At 37.0% G+C, this 20,298-nt stretch overlaps 1 protein-coding gene across 3 annotated transcripts in view; it reads right to left on the bottom strand.

The window, feature by feature from the left end:
- Positions 1 to 20,298, bottom strand: part of DAAM1 (dishevelled associated activator of morphogenesis 1) — a 202,785-nt gene that overhangs the window by 96,602 nt on the left and 85,885 nt on the right. For all 3 annotated transcript variants that reach the window (XM_027842878.1, XM_027842880.1, XM_027842879.1), the window contains exon 3: positions 566 to 655. In XM_027842878.1, coding sequence (XP_027698679.1) covers positions 566 to 655 — 90 coding nt within the window. The remainder of the gene's footprint in view (positions 1 to 565; positions 656 to 20,298) is intronic.

Below are 20,298 nucleotides of genomic sequence, written 5' to 3'. Positions count from 1 at the left end.
ACACACACACACACACACACACACACACACACACACACACACACACATTTTAGAATCCCTTTTTTACTTCAACCCACTCATTTTATAGATTAGGAAACTGAGGTCCAGAATAGTGAGTTTATTTTCCCCAACTTCATACTTCAAGTTAAGGAGAAGATTCAACCGTTAAGTCTGAGATCATTGAAAGGTAACTGAAAAGAGGGAAGAACACTGTTACGATGGTATATTCATATAACTAAAATATAAGTAGGTGATATTGTCAGATACTTTCATCAGACTTTTAATATGAAGAACTGCCTCCTGGAGAAGTGCTAAATGAGAGAGATTTAAGCATTTTAACATTTTATTTTTTTTGAATATTTTATTTTTCCCAATTACATGTAAAAATAATTTTTAACTTTAAAAAAATTTTTTTTGATTTCCAAATTCTTTTCCTCCCTCTCCTCCACCAACCCCTCCTTGAGATGATAAGCAATTTGATACAGGTTATACATGTGCAATCATGCAAAACATATTTCTATATTAGCTAAATCATATTTTAAAAAGAAACACATCCATCTCTGACCTTTTTCTTGCTGCAATATATTTGCCATTTCTTCTCTGCTGGAAGAGCAAACATGGCTTCTCTATGTTTGTCTGTGAGGTCAAGTTCATCCTAAGAAGAAAAAAAATGTCAAATGGTCAAAATATTAAATTCCAAGCCAAAAAAATTTAAGCCAATATCAATAATTTCCCATAATTCCTTTAATTGCCATAAAGGAAGACATTAATACAGTAATTTAAATCTTGAAAAGAACTTTGGGTACATTATATCACTTGGAGTATTATAGGTACTATTCATCCCATAGTATTGTTAAGGAATTGAGACTCAGAAGTGACTTATCCAAGGTAAAAAATAAGTGTCAGAGGTAGGTTTTGAACCCAGCTCTCTACCAAGTACAAGAATCAAGTGTTCTTTTATAATGCTTCCTAAGAAAAAAGAACTTATCGAATACATTGATTTCATTTCCATTCACAAAACTTTTATTAAGCTCACATTACGTACAAAGCACCAGGGATACAAAGGTTAAAAATGAAATAGTCCCTGCCCTTGTGGGTCTACTGTCACAAATTAAAATATATACAAAAAAAATCAGTAGGAACTACAGCTAACAATTGGACAGACCGGGGAGAATGGAAGTGGAAAGGCCTCCAGTAGAATAGGGCACTTTGAGTTACAGACTAGATTCCCATAGAATGTAAGCTCCTGGAGGGTAGAGACTGTTTTGTTGTCATTATATGTCCAGGCCTTAGTATAATGCCTGGCACACAGTAGGGATTTATTTGTTAAATGTTGAATACATGCTTTGAAGGAAGCTAGGGATTCTGCAAAGCAGAGATGAAGAGTGACTGCATTCTAGCCATGTGGGACCACTTGAACAAAAGGCACAGAGGTCAGAGAGGGAACCACATCAGGGGGAGCAGCCAGCAAGGCAGCTTGACTGGCATGAAGAGCTCCTAAAAGGGTTCTTTTATCCAATTTCTCTACATTTTGTTTGCTTAAATGAGAGCCTCCTGACTTTCAGATACCTGTCACAAATCAAATTGAAAGTCCTTTAAATCATACCTCAGCCTCCAAATGTTTATCTTATTTCTCTTTTTATTAATTTTACCCTCTTTGATCATAAACAGTTACATGCAAATGAGCTGAAGTACCCATATTGCTTGTAGCTCTGAAGGCTTCAATTTAGACCAATATTTCATTAATGTCTTTGTAACTGTTTCTTTACATGCATTTCTCCAGTCTCCAATAAGTAAAAGATAATTTTCTGCCTCTTTATAACATTAAACTGTTCCCACACAAGTGAATTATCATTTATTTGTTCATTCATATTCACAAAGTTCATTTGCAAAGGAATTTGAGTCTTTATATTATACACCAAAGTATACAAAAAAAAAAAAAGGTGCTGAAGTATAATAAAACGCTGGCCTAAAGTCTGGAAGACTTGTGTTCAAATCTGGCCACAGACACTACAAGTGTAACACTGGTCACTTAACCTGTTTGTCTCAGTTTCCTCATCTGTTAAATGAAGATAATAATAACACCTACCTCCCAGGGTTGTTTTGAGGATTAAATGAGGTAATAATTGAAAAGCACTTAGCACAGTGCCTGGCACATAGTAAGCAATATATAAATATTAGCCATTATTACTATTATTATTTTCTGACTCAAACTGTTCAAATCTGTCTGAAAAGCTACATACATATGGATCCATTCTATCTGAAAGTAGAATAGATATACATATATTAGCACTTTTTTTCAGTAAAAAAAGATGTTTTCCTACTCCTATTATGTATCAAAGCATTCATCTATAATAGTGGCAAAAGTTTATCTCTTTTGATAGTATAAATCTCTCACTTTACACAAAAACACCTTTTTAGTCCCTTTTCATCCCTAAAAACCCCATAGAAAAAGATCTTTAAAGTAACCATGCACCTTTCTAATAAACCCAAACATAAGTGATATAATTACCACAATCCTGCAAGTATTATTCATCCTCAACACTCTAACTGGTAGGACAGTGTCTGGCACACAGTAAGCACTTAATAAATGCTTGCTGACTGACAGACTATTTTTGATGGTAATTCCTTTTTTCTTGTCTCCTCCCGTAGAGCCTGTAAGCCTAATGAATTCTAGAAGCTGAGTTAGAAGGCATCTCAGAGTCCACCTAATTCAACCCATACCTAAATAAGACTACCCTTTGCAACATACCTAGCAAGTAATCAATCACTCAATCTCTGCTGGAAGATGTCTACTAAGAGGTAATTCCCCACTTCCTGAGGCCACCCATTACATTTTTGTGGATGACTCTGAGAGTTAAGAAGATTGGTTTTCCTCATATCAAGCCTAAATCTACCTCCAGGCAATATCACTCTAGAGATCCCAATTCTACCCTTTAGGGACAAACAAATCTATACCTCTTCCATTACAACAGACCTTCCAATTCTTGGAGACAACTCTCAGTCCCCACCTAAGTCACATGCATGCTGAATAGCTTCAGTTCCTTCAAATATGAACTCAAAGTCCTTCCCTAACTTGGTCATGGGATCATGGAAGAGAACTTAAGACACCCACAAATCTAACCTCATATTAAGGATAAGACAACTGAGGCACAGGAAGGTTAAGTTATTTGATCATAGTCACACAACTAGTAAATGTCTGAGGTGGGAATTGACAACAGGACTCCTTGACTTTAAATTCAGCACCTCAATCACTACTCACCATTTGTTTCCTCCGTCACCATCCTCTGGTTGCTCTCCAGCTTATGGATGTCTTTTCCAAGATCAGAAGCACCCAGAACTAAACATAATACTCTAAATGTGTTTTGATAAGATCAAAAGACAATTGTATCTGGACACAGTACCTTTCCTAATGTGGGCCAAATTATACTAGCTTATTTTGGCTGATATTATCATCCACTAAGACCCCCAGATCTTTTTCAGCTAAACTATTTGACCAAGACTCCTCTTATGCTTGTGAAGCTGATTTTTAACCCAAGTGTAAGAATTTACCTTTACTAACTATTAATTTTTAGGTTATTAGTTTCAGCTAAATATTCTCCTGTCAGGATTTTTTAGTATCATTATCCAATGTCAGTTATATGAAAAATTGCAATGGTTACAGAATGCTACTTCAGTGAATTAGGTTAGTCTTCATGTATAAGAAAACCACTTTACAAATTTATGTGACTGTACAATATTGAATACTGCGAGACTTAGTGATGATCACTGCATTCCAATGATTGTAGAGGATGAAGGGAAGGGAACAAGTATTTAATTAAGCATCCACTACATGCCAGGCAATGTGCTAAATGCTTTACAAATACTACCTCATTTGATCCTCACAACCCTGGGAGATAGGTGTTATTATTATCCCCATTTTATAGATGAGGAAACTGAGGTAGACATAAATTAAGCGACTTCCCCAGGGTCACATAGCAAGTAAATGTATGAGTCCTTATTTGAACTCAAGTCTTCCTAACTTCAGGACCAGGGCTCTATCCTGGGAAGTGAGTTGGTAGAGTTAAGTGTTGGTATAGCAGTAATTGTTTCACTGTGGCCTGGTTTGCCTACGTGTCATCTCTCTCAGGTTCTTAGTAGTTATGTAAAAACTTACCAGAGCAGAGATCTACCCCATCATTAGTCAAAGGAGACAAGAAAAAAAAAAAAAAAAACTCAAATAAATATTAGCTAACTTGAAAGTCACTCTGAAAAAATTGACTCTTTCTGAAATAATTCCAAAAGAATATCAAAGAATTGTATTTATACTCCTCAGTAATCCATATGCATATTCTCATTGTTTATTTATTCAGTCGCTGAGCAGCCTAATTGTTATAGAAATGGGATTAAAAAGTCATAGGATTATCAGTATCTGAAAAGAAAATTGAGATCTGTGTTAGAGGTCCAGCAAAAAGAAATAAAAAACATAAGAGTGACCACCACACTAGAAGGCTCCACTTCTACACTGGTGAACCCAACCCTGAGGCCACCTGAATGATTGGCCAATGGCTGCCTGGATCTGCCATATCATGGAAAAGTCCAACTGAGATATTCACTCTCTACTTTGAGCTCAATACCCTGCCCCCTCCATGTGCTCTCCCTCCACAGAGTTTCCATCTTCTCCCCGACCCCACTCTTTCCAGGTCTCCTTTATATTCTGTCTTCCTTTTTGTTTTTTTAAATTTGAGTTCATAGGGAGTAGGAACCATTTGTTTTCTTGCTCTAGTATTTCCAGAGCTTAGCACAGCACTTGGCACAGAGGGAGTAGTAAATGCATCCTCTCTCTAGAGTCTAGAAGAAGGAAGGGGAGGAAGATAAAGAATGCAGTTTGGGACATGTTGAACTTAAGGTGTCTTCTCAGAAGTGGAGAAGTTGCTCAGTGGAGAGAGGGGATGGAGTCGGGGAGTGTTGAAGGGTAAGGGTAGATGTAACTGTTGGGAACAAGTCTCACTATTGGCTACCATAGGAAAATGTCATCTCTCAAGCTAACTAGGAAAGAAAAGTGATACTGATTTGAATGTTGAGTAATTAAATCTTCAGCCGAAAAAAGACGCTGGAGTTAGCTGAATTTCTCTACATCTCTGTATCAGTAAATTCCTTAAGTAACCTCCTTTTTCTCTCTGTTTGCCTCTGTGTGGTAGCTGACTAGAAGGCATAGCCTTTTCAGAAGTTATGACTTTTTATTTTTTTGGTGAGGCAATCGGGGTTAAGTGACTTGCCCAAGGTCACACAGCTAGTAGGTGTCAAGTGTTTGGTCTGAGGCTGAATTTGAACTCAGGTCCTCCTGACTTCAGGGCCGGTGCTCTATCCACTGCACCACCTAGCTGCCCCCAACTTTTCTACTATGTTTATTAACTACATGCAAATATTTTCATTTTTGGAGACATTGTGCCTGCTCGTGGAACTTTCTTTATACCTTAGGCTTTGTATAAATAACCTCACATTTATTTGTGGAGAAGTACTAATTTTGCTCTTCCTGCAATATCTTTTTCAAAACCAATTGAAGGAAAATGAACTTGTGATATGAAAATAAAGCAGGAAACTGCTCTATACCTACACATTCCTCTCATTTGAATTTGAGATTTTTAAGATTCATTTTTCCCCATGAAGGCCTTTCTTAAAACTGATAAAGAGTTCTCTCAATTATATTCCATTTTACTAAAGGCCTTTGATATCACATCATGTTATGGAAATAATCCTGGATTCTTGAAGAGTTTGACAATGAAGGGGATGGTTTAAGAAAAACCTGGGAAGATATGTATAAACTGATGAAATGTGAAGTGAGCAGAACCAGGAGAACAATCTACACAGTAACAATACAATTGTAGGGATAATCAATTATGAAACAACTATGAAAGACAATTCTGATCAATACAATGTGCTACAGCTCCAAAGGACTCATGATATAAAATGCTATTCACCTTCAGATAGAGAACTAATGGACTCACAGTGCAGACTGAAACATATTTTTCCTTTATTTTTCCTGCCTTCCCCCCCCCAAAACACAGTTAAGATGGAAATGTTTTGCATAACTGTATATGTATAAATGGGTATCAAATTTCTTGTCTTCTCAATGGGTAGGGGAGGGGCTGGAAGGAAAAAAAAATGTGGAATTGAAAATAAAATAAAAAACTGTAGCAGCAGGACAAAGACATTAGAATGGCTTTAAGTAACAACTTGAGAGATAGCCATAATCTGTCACACAAGGCCAGGCCTAGCTAAGTTTGGAGAGATTCATCACCCGAAGGCAATGAATTTTTAAAGTCATAGTAATTCAAGAAGATTAGTACATGTGTGATAGGCTAATTTATCAGGGTCACCCTACCCCTACCCTACAGCCAACTTGGGTTAAGCTATATTTTCCCTAAAAGATGACAAAGCTGAGTCAGTGGGAAATGGGATTGAGTCAAGGCTCAAGCTGAATCTACCTTGATAAAGTTTTTCCTGGTAGCCTCTGGCTGAATTGATTTGGTTTCCTAGTTACCTAAGGGCATAAAAAAGCTCACCCACTAGAGTCTATACCCTTAAAATTTGATAAAAGTCTCAAGACCAGGGAGTCACAACAGCCAGCCTTGCTACAGACTCGTTTTCATATGTAGGTGAGGGGGACCTGACCTATGTGCTAATGTATCCTTATTTTATATCCTTTTTATATTAGGGCTAAGTAAACATCCCTTTGCTAACGAATGAACAACCTACGTACAAGTGTCTCATTTCATTCCAATATTAAGCACGAATAAGGTACCTGTCTGAGTCAGACCTGCCCCAATAGTATGAAAGAATTATGATCCACATTGAGCTAGGGCATCAGGCTTTAAACTTTTAAAAATCATGCACTCTAATCAATTAAAAAAAATCTGTTCTCCCCTACATTTACTTCTTTCTAAAATAGGTATACATTAACTGCTGTGCTAATAATTAGGTACATTATGAAATTTACACAAAAATCAAAATATCATAAATATGAATTGGGATCTGGTCCTAGAGTCAATAGGGAGTGAGTAGATTTGTCAAATGGAGAATCCTATCATCAGGCCTAAATTTTAGGAAAGTCACGTGGAAGCTATGTGGAAGATGGAATTGGAGAGCAGAGAGACTTGAAGTAGGAAAAGCAATTAGGCTTATTGTATTAATTCAGACAAGAAGTGATAAAAGTATGAAGTATGGTCAAGGCTGGTGAGTAGAGAGAAGGGGACAGATGGCAAAGATGTGGAGGTGGAAAATAAGATTTAGCAACTGATTGGATATGTGAGGTGAAGGAGAATGGAGAGTAGAGGATAATGATGAGGTTGTAAACTTGGGTGACCAGAAGAAAGATGATAGCGTCCTTTGATATTAATAGGTAAGTTTAGAAAAAGAGTGAGTTGGCAGTGGGGGGAGGTAAAATAATGTAATGTAATACCTACCTGTACTTGCTTATCCGGTGTGATTTATTCAGTCCTAACCAAAACAAAAAGGGGTTGCCCTAGAGTGCAAACCCAACTTTCTGAGGAGCACCTGCTGTGGCCACGAGGTGATCGGGAAGGCAGAGTTACAGAATTTTACAACACATGTGCAGCAACCTCTTGAGGTGCCCAGGTAGCAGTTTACAATCAAAGAGCAAGTATTTAGTAAGCATCTTCCCCATGTTAGGAAGAGATGCAATGTGTTGAAGACGCAACTACAAAGACCAAAATAATGTCTATTTGAAGTTACAATGGGGGAAATAAATACAAATAAATACACATAAAACTATAGACAGTGTAAATATAAAGTGAACAGATACCCAAAGTTATTTACAAAGTAGTAAATACAAGGTAGTTTGGGATGAAAGGCACTAGGAGAGGCTTCATGCAGAAGATGATGCTAGAGCATTCTTAAAGAAAGAGAGGTGAATTGGTAGGAAGAGAGTACATTTCAGGAAACATGGAATAGTTTGTACAAGGGCACAAAGGTGGGGTGGAGTGTAGAAGAAACAGAGAATAGGCCAGTTTGGCTAGAGGGAAGAAGGCTCAGGAAGCTGAAATTATTTCCAATGAATCTGGAAAAGATAGGATAGCACTAGATTATGTACGGCTTAAAAAAAAAGTTAATATTTTATCTTAAAGGTAATAGGAAGACCCTGGAATCTGCTGAGAAGAGGAGGAATATGGTCATATCTGTGCTGAAGGAAAATTACTTTGGCACCAGTGTGAAGAACAGACAAAAGTATGGAGAGACTTGAGGCAGGGCAAACAATTAAAAGATATTGGAACAACCCAAGCAAGAGGTGATGAGTGCCTGACCCATGATGGTAACTGTGTGACCCAAGACACAGCATCTGATATGAGAGATGTAGTGAAGGTAGAAATGGCAAGATTTGTCAACTGATTAGCTATATAAGGTAAAGGAGTTGAAGGAGTCCCAGATAATGCTATTGTTACGAACTGAGAAACTGGAAGGATGGTGGTGCCTTTGACAGAAATAAGGAAGTCTGAAAGAAGGGAAGCTTGAGGAAGGGAGGGGAAAAAATAATGAGTTCAATTTGGGGCATGTGTCTTCTTAAGGTGTCTTTTCAGAAGTGGGAGGTTTGCTCAGTGAAGAGAGAAGATGGAATGGGAGGGGGTGTTGAGGGATAAGAGTTTGGGGAATGTCTCACTATTGGTTACCATTAAGAAAGGTGAGACTCTATCTTCCCACCTCCAACTGATTAAAGGGGGTCAGCCCATGGCCCCCATTCAATAAACACGTGTTAAGTTCCTACTATGTCCAAAGCATTGTACTAAGAGTACAAAACAGACAAAAGACAGTCTCAATCCTCAAGTGAACTCCTCAAGGAGTTCACAATCTAATGGGTGAGACGACAAACAAAAATGTACAAAAGAGTTATATATAGGAAAATAGGAAATAATTAACAGAGGAAAGATATTAGAATTAAAAGGGTTTGGGAAAATCTTTCTGTAGGTCTTTGGTCCAAGAGAGATGGTCAAATGGCCATCCTTTTGTTAACAAAGTGATTAAATTATCCAGAAAGAAAAAGAAAAAAATCTTTCTGTAGAAGCTTCCACTTTGGAGGAAACTGGTATAGAAAACACCCACAATGCTGGAACTATGGTTGCTTTTAAGTACTCAAGTAAACATGTCTGATTTCATAGGAATAAGATTTTAGATGATTTCTTATTGCCCTTATATCTCTGAGTGTGAACAAAAGCAATATAACTAGAATGAGAGAAGCTACCAAATTGGGGGAGGGGAAGGGAATTGACATAAATATATAGGTAAACCATTCTTAAGAGATAAGTAGTCAAAGAATCTGAAAATATCACATAAATTTAAAATTTATATAATTTGTCCCTTCTAACTTCCTCCATCACTTGTCTGCTAATGAATTTATTCCATAACCACAGTTATAAAAGTGATAGCCTGCTGTTCTCTGATTTGGTGATCTTATATATTTAGATTACTTGAACAGTGGCTGAACTCTATTTTCTACTAAACAGTCTTCCAGTTCCTAGCAATTTTTCTCTAATGAATTATGTTTGTAATTTTTTAAAAACTTAAATTTTTAAAAAATTAACCACTGGCTCACTATGTGTTTGTTTGTCTGGTCAATTCTACTGATTTACTTTTATATTTTTTAACCAATACCAAATAGGTTTAATGATTGCTATTTTGTAATATAGTTTGAAATCTGGTCATTCTAGGCCATCTTTATATCCTTATCTCCTTTATGACTTTATCTTCCCCCTTGTCCTGCAATTCCCTCAAAATTATTCACTGTACCAATGATTGGATTATTTTAAAAGGTCACTAAACTCTGTAAAGCAATTTCTTGGTAGCACTAAACATCTAGCTTAATTTTTTCCCCACTGACATGACCAAACCACGAAAAACTATTCTCTCCAACTATTTACAACTTCTTATTTCTGTAAAGTGTGTTTTGTAGTTGAATCTATGTGTCTTGGGTTTGTTTCAGTAGGCTAACTTGGATATTTTATATACATTTTGTAGTTGTACTTTGAAATTTTTTTTTTTTTTTTACTATTCTATTCTCTTAATCTCTTTTATACATCCTTTAAATTAGCCCTCAATCTCTCTGGATTTGTTTTGCTAAATTGAACTAATCCTAGTTTCCTCCCACAGACTCTCCCTCTACCTCCACCCCTCCAGTTATCTTACCCAGCCCAAATTCTTTGTTTTCACCATGATTAAAATTTTTTAACCCTTTCCTTTCCTAGCACAGATAAGAACACGGTAAGAAATGCTCTCTACCCTCATTTCCCAATGATAGTTTGAATCATAATTCTTTCCAAGAAATATTAAATTCATTCTTCTCTTTACTCTTTTCCCCTTCCACAATACTTTAGAATCTAATATTCCAACTTCACTGGCTTTTCATTTGCTTATTCTTTATTCTATGACCTCGCTTTCCTGTAAGGATAGGACTTCTGAAAGACAAAAACAAATAAAAAAAAAATAAACAAAACCAAAACCTTAATCCCTTCTTAATCCTTCCCACAACTATTCTTACAATTATAGATGTGTCTCCTCATCTGGTTTGAGACTCTTTTACCTAGAAGTCTCTTCCCAGAAATATCAATTAATGATGGAGGCAGAGTGAGGTGAGAGTTAGACTGTGGACCTCACATCCAGAATTGTTTTCAAGGCTTTTAAGTTGCTACCTGCTCTTGCTGAGACCACTGCCTCATTCCTCAATGACTTAATTAACCTAAATTTCCTTCTTTTGAGTGAGGCACCCATATGTGGGAGGTGGCTCCTGAAAAAGAGAAACACAACACAGAAAAGATGTCTTGGATTACCTTTTTTTCCCCCACCAGGGACCAGTTTTAAGCCCTCTTTGCATTACTCCCTTCTCCCTGGGGAAACAAGTGTTCACTGTCTACGTGTACGACCCAGTTCCCACTCTAACAACTGGAGCTTAGCTCATCAGTGCTCTTTCCCTTCTCTCTCAAAGATCTTCAGGTAGGACAAGAAACTAAAAATATAAAACCTTACAGTTCCCTCTCCCTTTCCTCTAGAGACAAGATCCTATCCTCCTACTCTACTTGCTTCCCCCAAACACCTTTCTCTGTGTTTTCCTTCTCCCTGTAAAAATTAGTCAAGCAATCAGGAAATGGGTATACTAGTCTAAGAAATATTGAAATATTAATTCTATTCTTCCCCTTTTATCCTCCCAGTTCTTTCAATCTTCTCCCCCTTGAAGTCTGATCATAGATGTTCTCTTTTTTCCTTCAAAAATGAGTTTTTAATAACTTTGTCTAGCTATATTAATATGAAAATACCGATTCAATTGCTTAGACTTTTGCTCGTAAAACCAAGTAAACTAGGAAGATTTAAGTTAACAATCCCATCTCCAACAAAATCAGCTACTAAGTCTTGCTGTGAGCAAGACAGGTATAGACCTGGGGCAGTTTGAGTTAATTTTATCCTCAAGTGGACTTATCTGGGACCAAGCTGTAGTGCCTTTGGGCAAGAAGAACATAAGAATGATTTCTGCCCAAGAGTTCTAGAAACCCCAGGGAAAATCCTTGCTGACTGCTTTTAACTTTCCTGCCTCTCTCCTTTTATCTGCTTATATCTTCCTGAACTGCTTCTGATTGCCTTAGGAATTGCTTTTCCCTAAGGGTACTGGGTATATTTTTAGAAAAATGAATTTAGCATGTGAATCATTAGGCTAAGTCATCTATTGAACCAGATGCAGAATCGGGACCTAGACAATCAATTTTTCTTCCACCTCTGTAATGGAGTTCCAGTCCTGCTATGCTATCCTTCTGGGGATCTATTGTCACTTGTTCTAAGTGCCCTGTGCTCTTTTTATTTTATTTTTTCTTTTTACTTCTTTTGAGAAGAATTTCCATCTTTATATCTTTTTTTTAATCTTTTAAATTGATCTTTGGAGCAGTCTAGAAGTTATTACAATTTTCAGTCATTTCAAAGGATTGAGTGGCTGTAGCACTTCCCCTTTCTTCAGAAATTTTTTTGGGGGGCAAGAATTTCCTTCCACCTGTAATTTTTTATTCATTGGATTTTTGGCTCATTTTTCTTCGGTTATCACTTTACTGGATTTTCTGGGAGTTTTGTCACAAATTCTTTCAAATCCCCTTTTTTAAGCATTTGTGGTCAGTATTTTACTCTATCTTATAAATTTATACGTAATCTGAGATGATGGAGGGGAACTGGACTTATCCATGACTTCTCCCCTAATATCTTGCTGGAAATCATTTCTTTTCTCTTTTTAGTTTCTTTCCCCACTATCAGGCTTTTCAGCCTCCTTTCTCTGGAGTTCAAAGACCCAACACATATCTTTCCCTCTCCAACCATATCCTCATATTTTGGGACTTGAGCATAGACCTCCCTCTAAAAAAAAAAAAATCTAAATACAACATGACAGGAAATAATATATGCAAACTGCTAAGTTTTGAATATAGAGAACAGAGTACTCATTAACTAAATCCATAGATAACTGCTAGAGAAAAAAAATGCTACATTAAAAACTCCAAGTCATGAAGTAGCAAAATCTCACAATTTAACCATAAAATAAGTACCAAAGTGGGTAGAGGGGAGAACCATGGTCCAAACAGATTTACAAGTGAACTCTGTCAAAATCTTAAAAAGCAGTTACCACCAATTATTCTCAAGTTAAAGCAACACTCTACCAAGCTGTTTGTGAGACTAATAAGGTCTTAAAAGCGAAACAAGGGAAAGATCACACAAAGACGAAGAAATATGAACCAATATTACTAATTAACATTGATGCAAAAATTTAAAATAAAATTCTAACAAAAACTATGGTAATATATCTGAAAATATTCACCATGACTTCAATTCAGTAACTATTAAGTGCCTACAATATGCCAGGCACTGGAGATACAAATAAGAAAAAAGAAAGACAGTCTCTGCTCTAAAGGACCTTGCAATTTAATGTAGGAAGATAACACTCAAAAGGAAGCTGAAAAGAGAAAAGGAGCATGGGGGTAGGGGGAGCAGCATAGGACATGATGCCTCAAGGGGAATTGAACAACTATTAGAAAGTGACAAGATTCCTGCAAAGTTCTGAGCCCTCTCTATCAGGCTTTTGGAGGAATTTATTGCTCTACCCTCCAGTCCTTCAATCAGAGGGAAGGGGCAACTGAGGATGCTGAGAAGGTGTTGAGCATCAAAATATGAGTCTGTCTGGATGGTGAATTCACCTGGGCAAGGTGAATTTGAACTAGAGACATGAGAATGGTTCGGCATTGGGAAATCAACTAACATAATCACATTAAAGACAAAAATACCTCAAACCACAGGGTCAATAAATACAGAAAGAGCATCTGACAAAGTACACCACTGATTTATTTATGCTAAAAAATTTTTTTGATGGTGTTTTGTGGATTTACTTTGTGTCCTGCTACTTCTGAAGCTATTAATTGCCTCAATTAGTTTACTTGATGAATCTCTGGGTTTTTCTAAGTAAATCATCATGTTAACTACAAATAGGAATGATCTTGTCATCTTTTTATGCCTTTATTTTTCCCTCGTCTTATCATTAAGATTTTTGGAACTGACAAATAATAATATGGAGAATGATTATCCTTGTTTATCCCTTTATTCCTTTGAAAAGCTTATGGTGGTTTCCCCATTACAATAACATTAGCCTTTGGTTTAAGAGATATACTTATTTATCGTATTAAACAATGGTCCATCTGTTTCCAGGCTTTTTTAAAGTTTTTATATAACATAAGACTTTGTACTGGACTCCACAGTGATGGAACATAATCTGTGTCAAGATGAAACATAGCTCTACAAACACTAGCTAAAAATGTGGCTGACCCCATTGTGAAATTTGTACACATTGTATGCATTACAATCACTTGTATTGAGAACCCTGAGAGGTTAGATGCAGTTTGTAAGTTTTCATAATCTTTTAGTAGTGTCAAACTCAAATAGAAATGGTAACCACTGAAATGTACATAAGGACCCCGTGGGCCACATACTGACTTAGTTTTAAAACACAATATTGTCTATGTTACATTGTATTTGTATTTATTTTTGTTACTATTTTCCAATTCTATTTTAACATGGTTCAAGCTGCACTCAGCAGTGCACAAATATTTGACACCTCTGTTTTATAGTACTCAAATTTACATAAAAAAACTCTCCACTAAAGAGAAGACGGCTTGCAAAGCTGTGTGGGGACATAAGGGCAGGACACAAGACTCCTTTTATTATTGCCAAATATGCTGATTTTTTGCCAAAGTCCTTCAAAATAAGTGTTTGTGCTAGAAAAAGAAAGTGGTATTGTTCTTAGTGATAAAATGAAGCAAATTCACTTTGACAAAAATTTCTTCCCAAAACTTGCAAATCTGGTGGATATTTTTGAAAAACTGAATATGCTAAATCAGCAGTCTCTAAACTTTTGATGATAAACTCTGATCATTAAAGAAATTTCAAGTATGAACTTCCATCTTCTGTAGATTTATTTATCAGTTATATGCATGGATTATTAGCAAAGAGGCAGCCATGCCAGTAGATGGAGAGCAGGACTCAAAACCAGCAAGATTTGGGTCCTACATCAATGACCCTGGGCAAGTCATTTAACCTTTTATATCTGGGCAGTTCTCTAAGACTGTAAAGTGACAATGAAGGTGCTGACTGCATCAGGAGATGTAGTTTCCTCATCCAGAAGGACCCTAAATCAATGCAATCCTAGGTTCAGTTCCTATCCCTATCTTTTATTACATTAATATATTATGTGCATTATAAAACATCCTCCCAAACAGAAATTTTAAAACTATTAGATAAATATGAAATAAATAATATTTTATTAATTATTAAAAAAACTTTTTGCCCTTATGAGCAATTTAACTGAATGTGCTTCATTTGGGGGTGGTGGTGGTGAAATCTCAGGGGTAAAAAAGACTTGCCCACATTGTTAGTAACTAGTTATTTAATTAATTCAATTACTTAACCAGTGAAGCAGAAGAATTTCTTTTAAATATACAATCAAACAATAGGTTTCATTCATTTACTATCAGTGAATATATAGGGTTGTTTTTGGTTTTTTGGAGTTTTTTTTTTAAGGAGTTCTTCCTCTATAAGTATGTATTGACCACACAGCAAAAGCAATAAGTCAAAGTATTTCTCTTATTTCAACTCCGCAGAGTTTTTATTTTAAATATTTCTCTTTACCTGGATCTGCTTAATGGATGGAATCAGACTTTCATTTTCCATTCATGCTTGGATGCATTTGCTGTGCTTTTTATGAGTGTGAGGAGCAAGCACAGCCAGTTTAGCTGGACTGTAGAGAACAGGAAGGAGAGTAATAATAGAAGGCTGGAGAGCTAGGCTGGGTACAAGTTGTAAAGGGATTTAAAAGTCAAGCAGAGGAGTTTATATTTGATCCTAGAAGTAATAGAGAACCACTTAAGTTTACTGAGTAGCAAAGTGACACTGCCTTACTTATGCTTTATTTTGATCATACATCTTCTACCTTGGGTTCAAGAACTTTAGAGACCCCCCCTTCTCTAAACAGATCAATGATAAGTCCTCAAATGCATACTCTGATCAAGAAAGAAGGTGACTGAATTCATAAAATTTTAAAATTATTTTGGTTATATTTCCCGATTTTGAAAAATTCAACCTTAAAATAAAATAGAAGAAAGAACTGACCTACTTACTAATCATTTGACCAAGCTACAAGAAAAATTCCCATTTTATTTTTGAAAACCAAAATCAATCTAGAGCCAACTGTGTGCTAGGACACAAAGCCAGAAAAGATACTCTTCTCCTCAACAAGCCTATTTGCCAAACAATTCTTGTTGACACTCAAATTAAACTACAACAAAATCACTTTGCAAAGCCTTAAGTATTATCTAAGTGCCAGTTATTCTGTTTATTATTATTGGATACTCACATAAACTTCCTTTTGACAGAATGGTACCTATATTAGCATGAGCAATCTCAAAGGAATTTAATACCTGGAGTCCCATTATCTTAACCCCTGGACAAAAATGAAGTGATACAGATGGAAGAGAAAGTGTTGTTAAATATGAAAAGCAAGAATATGAGATGACCTAAACAAATGAGGATAACATTCTAACTGATAAGGTATTATTGAGATGCTTCATGGAATTAGCAAACATTTTTCCACACAACAGCAAAAAACTAGTTGTACACAGTAGTCATTAAACCTACTGAAGTCTAGGCAAAATAGCCTGTAGAGCATTTCATACTCACAGCAGAGGGATAGAAAGAAAGCTAAAAACTTTTATCTACTGAAGACTTACTAGTTTAACAGAGTGAATTAGAGAAATAAATGAATAAACTGTTCTGGAGTCAGAAAGAACAAAAATCGAATTCAGATAGTTTTATGTATAGGTAGTTTTATACGTATAGGAAGAAAGTCTTGGATTTTTGGTTCTAAAGTGTGTCAACAAAAAGACTGACTTGAAAAAATGTTAATCTTATACGAGTTGTATTTCTTCCAGCATACTTAGTCACTATGCAAAAATGCCACAGTGTTACTCACCACCAACTTTGTAGCAATACATAGGCAACTATGGAGTGATGGACCTGGAGTCAGAAAGACCTGAATTCAAACCCAGTCTCAGACACTTAAAAGCTGTGTAACCCTGGGCAAGTCACTTAACCTCTGTTTGCCTCCACTGTAAAATGGGGATAATAATAGCACCTACCTTGCAGGGTTGTTGTGAGGATCAAATGAGTAAATATTTGTAAAGCACTTAGCACAATCTCTAACATGTAGTAGATACTATATAAATGTTATTTTGTTGTTATTATGTAGCAATACTCTCTATTACATTGGATAAATATTTTGTTTGTTTTGGTTAGGAAGACCAGTCTCCCTAACTCAATTAGGTTAGAAAGTGCTATGGCCTCTCCTGGACCCACTAGTGATTGGCACAGAACCTTTGACCTGCTCCATTTCTGATATAGATCATTTCAGACCTCTTTATACAGCCTCTTGGCCCCCTGCTCTCAGGGGCTCCCCATATTTGTGTTGAACTTAGTGTAGACACCCATTTAGCTTGGGCCACTGTAGCTCAGAACTCTCAATATTCTTGGCCTCCCCAGGAGGGATTACAGGGTATGTGCCACCATTCCTGCCCAATGAGTTGTCAACAAAACTAAAATTAATGAGTATCTCCGGAGTACTAATGGAAATTATTTTTGACTATTACCAGTAGGAAGCAATGGAGTCCAGTGGCACAACATCTGCATTTGAAGTTAGATGACTTTCTTTCATATCCCAGTCTTATTTCTTGCTCTTATTAAAAACAAAGGAATGTGTATTTAGACGTTGTAATGGACCTGAGAGAACATCTAGTCCAACCCCCTCACTTCACAGATGAACAAACTTTCCTCATCTGTAAAATGATGGGGTTGGAGTAGATGTTCTCCGAGGTCCCTTCCAACCTCTCAATCTATGATCCTATGTTTCAACTAGTTCAACGTCTTCTCCCCAACTGATTGGCAGGAAGTACAAGCTGTATCCAGTTGAGACGGTCATTATAAAATTTGCAGACTTTGGATCTAGCTTTGCTTTCTTCTTCAATTTAGACTGGGATCTTGCTCGTTTGACCCTTAACTTACTAGCATATCCAATCTACCTACTGTGCATACATATAAGCTGTTTCCCATGACTGGAACTCATTCCCTTGTCATTTTTACCTATTCACAATCTTTACTTTCAAGGATAGCTCAGGTGCTTCCTTCTAGGGAAAAGACTCCCTAGATGCCTCACTGAAGGGATCATTGAATCAGGATCACTTCCTCCTCCAAAGAACACTTGTTTTTTCCTTTGCCTCCATCACTATCTTGTATTACACTTATTTGTGTAATCTGTATACTTCTCATCCATATTGGATTATAAGTTTCTTGAAGGCAAGGATTATGCTTTAAAAAAAAAACTTTGTACTAAAATGTTAAAAGGGGCCTTTGCACATAGTAGGTACTTAAGATCAGCTAGGTGGCCTGGTGGGCAGCAGGTTTCACAGGCACACAAGAATGAGGTCAACACAACAACTCTATAGACCTTTAGTTTGGTAGGCAGTCTGGGGCAACTAGGCAGCACAGAGGATAAAGTACTGGGCCAAGAGTCAGAAAGACTCGTTCTTTTGAGTTCAAATCTGGTCTCAGACACTTAGTAGCTGTTTGACCCTGGGCAAGTCACTTAACCCTGTTTGCCTCAGTTTCTTCATCTGTACAATGATCTGGAGAAGAAAATGGCAAACCCGTCCAGTATCTTTGCCAAGAAAATCCTAAATGGGAACACAAAAAATAGAACAGGACTGAAATACAACTGAACAACAACAAAAAGTGGAGTCAAGAAAGACTTGAGTTCAAATTCAGTCTCAGACACCAGCCCTATGACCCTGGGCAAGGCACTTAACCTTTCTCTATTCATTTCCTCATCTGTAAAATGGGGATAATAATAGCACCTAACTCCTAGTGTTGTTGTGAGGATAAAATAAAATTTTTGCAACCTTTACTACATATATACTATTTTTATTTTTATTATTAGTAGTAATAGTAATAGCAATAGTAGTAACATTTACTGAATTATGTTGAAAGGCCACTTGAGAAAGTGACATGCTCTAGTACTCAGAGTATTCTCCAATGCAAATCCTTTTTTGAGCAAAAGGCCAAACCACAGCTTTCAAAGGATCCTAGAATTTTAGACCTGCAGTGGACTTTTAGAGCTTTATCTACACCCTCCCCCAACTGTGTTTTGCAGATAAGGAAAATAAAGCCCAGAGAGGAAAAATGACCTGATTAGGGAGTGAAAGGGTAAAGCCAGGGTTTGAACTTGTCATTATTTTCCATGTGTAACAAGGTGTTGGAGGTCAATGGCTGATGGCTGGTAGAAAATCACTAGCACTCCTCTCTTCAGTCCCCCAAGGAGCTGCCCTAACTTTTTGACTGACAGCCAGACTTTGACTTATAAGCTAGCTCCCCTAATCTAATGTAGAGGAAGAACAGAAGCCCTAATCGTCACATACCAGAGGAGAGGGCAAGCCTAGGGCAGCCATGGAGGGAGCCTGCAGCTTCCCAAAAGCTGCGGAGGGAGCATGCCTGCCATGTGCCCTATAGACCTGGGCTATAGAACAAGGGCTCTGTGAGCTAGCCATGTGTCAGGATTACAGGTGTGTTTGGTGAAAATGATCAAAGAGTTGGGACTAAGGCTGGGGATTCCCTCATACTTCTCCTTTCTCCTCTTCGAATGAGAATCAAAGAGTTTGTCTTTTGTTTTAAAAACAGATACACCAAGACAAATGTGTTTAACCATTATACTACTCAGTCAGTCAACAAGAATTTAGTTAACATTTACTATGCAGTTTATGCTGAGGATAGAAAGAAAAGCAAGAATACGCCCTACCATCAAGTCACTTAACCCTGTTTGCCTCAGTTTCCTCATCTGTAATGGCAAACCACTTCAGTATCTTTGCCAAGAAAACTCCAAATTGTGGAGAGTCACACGTGGCCGAAATGGCTGAACAACAAGAAGTATATGAGATACATAACAAATAGAAGGAGGGACTAGGAAAAGCCTCCTGAAAAAAAGGGGGGATGCAGGGTTGAGCTAAGTATTGAATAAAGTTAAGGATTCTAAGATGCAGAAGTGAGGAGGGAAAACATTCCACACGTTGTTCTTGGTGGTGTTTGTCCTTCATTTTCAAAGAGGACCATGACACCAGGGAGGCCATGCCATGACATGCAGGTGAATTGGATTTAAGTGAGGGAGGGCTGTGCAAAGTCACCAGCCTCACTATCTCTTCTGGAGCCATCTGGGTCCAATGGCAAGATACAGATCAGGATGACTGGAGATAGCCCTGGATGCAGTGGAAGACCTTGGCTTTTTTAAGCTAAGATCTTTAACAGGTTTGTTTGAATGAGGCCACACCTCAAGGAAAAGCATAGTGACAGAGGTAAGGAACAGTAAGTAGGCCAACGCAGCTGGATCATAAAGAGTATGTGAAGAGCAATAAGGTATAAGAAGATTGGAAAGGAAGATTGAGACCAGAATGTAAAGAGTAATAAATTTCTATTTGGAATTTGAATTCAATCTTACAGGTAATAAGGAGCCACTGGAATTTATTAATTATTAATCATTAATTAACTACTAATAATAAAAGTTCACAGTTTCATATGCCCTTTTTAAAAATCCTCTTTTCTTCATAGAGTGAAATGTTCATGTTTGTTGATGTTTAAATTCATAAGAAAAATGTGTAAAGAGAGTCCTCCTCTGGAGGTGGGAGGGAGCCATCTTTAAGCCTA

Source organism: Vombatus ursinus, unplaced genomic scaffold (assembly GCF_900497805.2).
Source record: "Vombatus ursinus unplaced genomic scaffold, bare-nosed wombat genome assembly UNPS02014893.1, whole genome shotgun sequence".
NCBI classification, from domain to species: Eukaryota; Metazoa; Chordata; class Mammalia; order Diprotodontia; family Vombatidae; genus Vombatus; species Vombatus ursinus.
This window is presented reverse-complemented; position numbering and strand designations above follow the sequence as displayed.